At 40.6% G+C, this 6,972-nt stretch overlaps 1 protein-coding gene across 1 annotated transcript in view; it reads left to right on the plus strand.

The window, feature by feature from the left end:
• The first annotated feature begins 758 nt into the window (after positions 1 to 758).
• pou2f2a (POU class 2 homeobox 2a) overlaps positions 759 to 6,972 on the plus strand; it is a 76,814-nt gene continuing 70,600 nt past the window's right edge. Inside the window, exon 1 of the mRNA XM_030063991.1 lies at positions 759 to 858. Coding sequence (XP_029919851.1) covers positions 759 to 858 — 100 coding nt within the window. The remainder of the gene's footprint in view (positions 859 to 6,972) is intronic.

Genomic DNA, 6,972 nt, shown 5'->3' on the forward strand with positions numbered 1-6,972 from the left:
AAAAAGCGTCAACTCCAGTCGTACACGGCCAAATTCCACCCCCGTTTTCTCCATACCGAGGATACACGAGTGGACAGTGTGTGTGAGAGACAGGGGGGAGACTTTTTTCATGACAGTCCAGGAGGAGAAATCTGTCTTTTCTCATTCTAAACCAAAGCAAACCCGACCGAGGCGCAGAGAAAGAGAGAAAGAGGGAGAGAAAGAGAGCCACTGCGATCTTTACGCACAACTGTCTGGACACAGTGCATGGAGATAATTGTGTCTGTGCTGGAGAGCAGCTGAGAGGAGAGCACCAGAAACACGTCTACATTCATATGGGTGCCGGCATATGTACTCTCCAGCCCAGCAGAGCGTTCACTTTCATGGATGACCATCGGTAGCTTCGTGTTTTCCTCCAGAATCCAAATAGCCGACGTTGTGCGCCGTGCCTATACCGCTCTCTGTGTGTGGGACTAGTTGACTTTGAAGAAACACGAGCAAGGGGACCACGGTATCCATCCATACGTGATCTAGAGGCAAAACCAAAAAAGAAAAGATGTGAATTTTCTGAGGCACAGGCTCCATCCATATAGAGGAAAAGCAAAACAAATAGCCCAAGTCTCTTTTCTCAAGCATCCAAAGCGTCTTTTTGAAACATCGCCGGCTGTCCTTAAACCTGGAAAGCAAACGAAGAAAGGCTGAAGAACGAGGAAAGGACGACGGATAAGAGAGAAGCAAAGTGAGACTTAAAAAAACGTCCCCCAGGTCGACAGAGGACCATGTTTGTCCCCCTGCCGGTCCCCTTCGTCTTTCAGAGAACAGCGTCCGACTTCAGCGCCTGGAGACTCAAGTCCCCGCTGGCTCCACGGTCCAGCCCCGGTAAGACAAGACGCCTTTCCCCGGTCACTTTTCCCTCACCGTGCACCTACACACACACACACACACACACACACACACACACACACACACACACACACACACACACACACACACACACGACAAAACATTACAACTTATTTTGCTTTATATTAGTTGCAACTGTTATGTATCCTAAAGACAAAACAGGTGATGTTCAGCTTGTGTCATCCCAAACAATATTTCACTCAATTCAATAAATTTGTAAGGATAGGTTGTGTGTAGTTATTATTATTATTATTATTTTTTTTTGAAATTCACTAATATACTTCTAACTGCTATAGTATACATCACACAACTTGTCCTTCAGTATCGAGCTTTTGAATGAATGACAAAAATATTTTAAGGGGCAGCAAAAAGAAATGCACAGCAACATGTCATCTGTTGTTACATTCAGTCTTTACAGTTTGTTTTTCATAAAAAAGTGACAGTTTCAGTTAAGAGGTGAGATCATTTTATTTGCCTCCAATGCAAATCAGCGTCTCTCAAGGATTTCCTTGAATCCAGGGTTATTTTGCCGAGCCTTGTTTGGAGATAATGAGCATAAATTCCTTAAACTGCATAAGAAACAAGTGGAATCATGTCACTCCCATTTGCAGAATTTTTCACCTGTTTGATGGCAAGTTCACATTCATAGACTGTAGCCTAAGTGTGAAACTGGACGACTTGTGCGTATTTTCGTGTTGGTTACACACGCCAAAAGGTGCAACCTCTCTCCTGACTCCCACCTAAAAAAGAAATGTATCAAACCCAAAAGACAGTCCAATAGTTTTATTCGTCCACATTGCAAGAAAAAAAAAATACTCGCATAAAAAATCCAAAATGCAAACAACATCGTAAATCGGAGGCGGGAAATGCGGCTCATTAACATCCATCACAGAGGCGCCCCTCTTTTTTCCTCTTTCATTCATCGCAACGATCCATCCCGACCTCCATCCCATCTGTCTCCTCTGCTCTCCTCTCCTCTTCTCTCCGTCTGTCTCTGTCTCCTCTCCCGTCTCTCGCCGCCGCCTTCGGGGGGGAATATTCATGGTCATCTATCGATCAGAGGTATTGATCTCTGACTGGGGCCACGTTGGGAAAACAGCAGTACAGACAAGTTTGGCTGAGGGAGAAACTTCGGCCGCACAGGTGATAGATATGAGAGGGGAAAAAAAGATTAAAATGTACCCCACTTTGTCGGCCGAAGTTGTTGACATAATGTTGCGCGATTCCTCCTGAAAAATCATAAAAGTCACGTAGAGTCTTTTGTGGCACACAGTAGTGACTGAGACCTTGATTTTTTTTTTTTTTTAATATCCTATGATATCCGTGTAATATTCCTATAATATTCTTAAAGGGATTCACAGTGACACTAGTGAGTTACTGCCATAGTGACTTGCTTTATGATATTTTTTAAATCTCATATTCCTATAATATTCGTAAAGGGATTTAAAGTCGACCTGTGTTAGCTGATCAATAGCGACTTACTGTAAACAGTCACCTTGCCCTGCTTTATGGTGTGTTTTAATGTTCTATGGTATCAGTGCAATTATCTTACAATATGCACTCACACTACATGGTATTCTGTAGTAATGATTACAGTTTATTAATCTCCTATGGTATCAGTATCTTTACAATCTTCCTAAAGGCAATTACTGCTCGACTGTGATATTTGTACAGCCGAGAATGATAAAATTTGGAGAATTTCATGCACAAAAACAAAAGGTATGCATATATGTTGTAAAGGGGAGGACAAACCACCGAAAGTCAGTTTCCTCATCTGTGTTAGGCTCACAGCAGTGTTCATGATATGATTTTAAACTACACATCCTAGCAAATATGTCAAAGTGATGCAAATATATGAAGGCATATCTTACTTATATTATATATCATTGCCTCCAGTTGATTAGCTATTGGAGGTCAAAGGTCACCCACCTTTTTGCATGATTTGTTGTTTTGTTTGTACAACCTGTGGGAGTTTAAAAACTTGGGGTTTGTTACTTGTTGGTCGCTGAACCTGTGTGTGTGTGTGTGTGTGTGTGTGTGTGTGAGAGAGAGAGAGAGAGAGAGAGAGAGAGAGAGAGAGGCGGTGGGATCACACCCACGGCCCCTCGTCCCCCTGGCTTGCCTGTGTCTGTTCAAGCGGAAATTTCGAATGACAGATGGGGGTGAAGTGCGTGCCGAGCCGTGCCGATCCGAGCCGAGCTGCGCCGCGCCGTGCCGGGGTAATTCAGGCTATCTGCTTAAGTAGCGGGTGTCAGGGGGAGGAAAAACGGCGGAGCTGCTGACAGGCCGCTGCTCTGGGTTAAACCTCTGCCGGCCGTTTAAGAAATTAAAGTGCGAGACGTGATGAGAGGAGAAGAAGAAGATCCAGACAGTGGATGAATGAATACATGAAGTGGTTATTTCGCGGGGAGGGGAGGTGTGGGTGGGGGTGGAGAGAGAGTGAAGTGAAGTGAATGAGTAAATGAATGATTGGACAGATAGATGAGTGAATTAATGGATGAGTGAATGAATAATGAATTAGAATGTTAAACAATGAATACATGAACACACTCATGATTGAGTGAATGACTCAGTGAATAAACAGGTGAAAGAATGAATGAAAAATGAATGACTGGACACATGCGTGAATTAATAGATGAATGAATGAATTATTATGTTAAACACTGACTCAATGAACACATGTATGATTGAATGAATAAATGAATGATTAGATAGATAGATGAGTTAATTAATGGATGAATGAGTGTAAAAATAAATGAACACATGTATGATTGAGTGAAGGAACGGTTCATACAATGAATGTACAAATGAAAGCATGAAGGAGTGAGTCAGGGAATGAGCGACTAAGAGAATGAAAAAAGTGAATCAATAAATAAACGATTGGACAGATGAATGAATGAATGAACAAACATGTAAAACAATTAATTTATGAATAAGTGTGGGATTGTGTGAATGAATAAGTGCCCAGGTGAAAGAACGAATGAATAAATTAATGACAGAACATGTGAGATAGAGTGAGTGAGTGAGAGAATGAATGAATTAATGAGTAACCATGGATAAATTAACAAGCATGTGATTGCATGGATGAATGAGTGAATGAATAGCTGACAGTATGAATGAATAAATGAATGAGTGAGTGAGTGGGTGAATGAATGAGTGAATGAATAAATAAATGGACACATAGATGAATGAGTGAATGAATTAACAATTGTGTAAAACAAATGAATAAGCACATGATTGAGTGAATGAACAGTTGAAAGAATAAATAAATGAATGAGTAAGTGAGTGAGTGAAAGAAGTGAATAAATAAATGAAAAAATGGACAGATGAGTGAATTAATTGGTAAATGAATGAATGAGCATGTAAAACAGTGAATGAATATGAAAGGACTGGACAGATAGATAATCACATTAATATAAGATAATTACATAATCATTAATTTATTGAATGAATGAATGAATGAGGGAATTATTCTGTGAATAAATGAGCAGGTGAAAGAATGAGCGAACAAACAAATGAAAGAACGTGAATGAGTGCATTAGAGAACAAAAAGGCAAGTCAAAGAATGAAAAAAATCATCAGTCCATCAGTGAACAGGTGAAAGAGTGAGTGAATGAATGAGGGTCAATGAATGTGAATAGATGAAGGAATGAATGGACAGATGAGTGAACAGGGGTGTGAATACATGAACAAGCAAATGAATACCTGAATGAATGAGTGAGCAAATTAATATGTGAATGAATGAATGAATGGATGAGCAGGTGAATGTTTCCTCTTTATTTAAAGATGCTGGTTTGAGCAAAGGCCAGCACTCGTCCCTCCTTTCTCCATCTTTTTCCTCTCATCTCTCTCATCCTGAGTCTCTGGGGAGAAACAGTAAAAACACACAAAGCAGCAACATGGACTCCACCTTCATCTCTCTCTCTCCCTCCCTCTCTCTCTCTCTCTCTTTCTCCTCCTCTCTCACTCTCAAATACTTACGGTCTGTATTTTTTGTTCCTTCAATGTCTCTCTAACGTCTCTTTTTCTCACACAGGAGTTTTCACTTCACAACGCCCATTCAGAGAATCACAAACTCTCAAAATCCTCTCTTTTTCACTCTCTCTCTCTCTCTCTCTCTCATTTCAAGTATTCACTTGACATGAATACCTTTTCAATAAAATACAAACTCACTGCTCCTCGCCACTCTCTCTCTCCCTCCCTCGCTCTGTCTCTCTCTCTCTCACTCTCTCGCTCTGTCTGTCTGTCTGTCTCTCTCTCTCCCTCTCTCATTCCCTATGGACAGGCTGGTTGTTGAATTGGATTTGCCTGGTGTGGTTTGGCCAGGCCCCATAAGCCAGTTTAGCTAAGTCTGTTACCCACAATTCTCTGTCTCTCTCTCTGATCTGACGCCTTTGACCGCAGCGTGCATGTGTGCATCTGCACGATTGCCTGCACCTGTACGTGTGTGTGTGTGTGAGTGTGTATGTGTATGTGCACGTGTGCACATCCACACATGTTTGGGTGTGTTTGCGTTAGAGAGAGCAAAGAAGCGGTGTCAAAAGTCTAAGAAGGGGTGAGTGAGGTTCAGTGGATAGGGAGAGAGGGAGATGGAGGTCCAAACAGCATACGCTAGCAGACAGTGGCTCTACAGTGGATCTAAACTGAGGGCTTATGGGTTTTTTTTTGTCAGCTGGACTCTTTTACACTACAGACTTGAAACCGCTGGCTTCAACTCAGCTTGGGCAGAGACACCAAATTCAGTTTGTCCTTTTAAACACTCGATGCTTTCCATTTATTGATTAGTTATTAGGATTAGACCGAGATATCAGTTCATTATTGTCCCTTTATTAATACGAGACATAACAGCCAGTTGTCCACTGCAGATACGATGGAGGTTACTCTCTGACAAAATTCAAATGTACCGCTAAAAAGTTCACAATAATCACAGTCTGACATGCGAAAAACATGTTGTGTGACCAGCAGCTTCATTTTAAGGTTTATAGATAAAGCCTTTATGCTTTAGTGCTGCTCTGCAGCAGAACTGAAGCACATGATATGACGTCACATCCTGAATGAACAGAGCATCCAATGCGAAGGTTTCCTTTCAAAATAGGCTGTTCAAGTAGAAGAAACACATAAACCATCATGGCATTCACTACATGCAATTAAATTATCGCTCTATAAATGCTGAAGAATAGGATATTGAAACTATTTACAGATTATGGCTGCTGTACTTACCACAGCTTCAGTAAAACTATAAAGCCTGCAATTAAGGTCTATATTACTTGAACAATTTGTTTATTTCCAGTAATTGGAAAGTAATAATGATTTTGGTAAATTAACTGTTACCGACCAGTAAACAGGTGGGTTGCATCCCTCTGTCTTTTAGAGATGCTGCTGCTTCCTCTTCTGCATCGTTGTTATTTTTTGGTGTGAAAATATAAAAAACTGTAAAGATATTGCATACGGACACAGATTCTCAGCAGCTTTGACAGGAAAATATAGTTATCAGTCTATAGCTTCAAGCCCATATCGCCCACATCAGAGCACTTGCATTTATTTCCATTTATATACCATTTGGTGTTCCAGCTCATCTGCAGCCTCTCACTTTTGGGAGCTACACTGCGAAACGCTGAAGTTTATTTAACTGAAATGGTTTGAGGAAACTCGCTGGCCTGAAGCATTTGAGCATTTATTCTCACTTTGGCAAACGTAAAAAGAGTTATGTCTTCAGTTCTCATCTGTAAACTAAATTAATTTTAAATTATGCTGCATTCAGGTGAAAACCTCATTGCTCCAGAATTTGATTTTTTTTTTTAGGGACTAAGAGGAATTGTCTTGTCTTAAGCTTGGCTGTTGAATGTTTAAGATGGTTAAGAATGGTTTTTGAAAGGCTTTTATAGGTTGTTATATCTTCTCATCCAAGGGAGGACAAAAAATCCTTCAGCTGAGGTTAAAAAGTGAAAATCGTCCTTTAAACAAGGCAGGAGCAATTTATATGCAGTGTTCCAATCTTTGAATTAGGTTAAAATGACTCAATTAAGCTATATAAATACTCTGTTTTAATGAAAGCTAGCTACCCAGTCTGAATTTACAATTTCGGTGTCT

This window comes from Myripristis murdjan, chromosome 11 (genome assembly GCF_902150065.1).
Source record: "Myripristis murdjan chromosome 11, fMyrMur1.1, whole genome shotgun sequence".
NCBI lineage: Eukaryota > Metazoa > Chordata > Actinopteri > Holocentriformes > Holocentridae > Myripristis > Myripristis murdjan.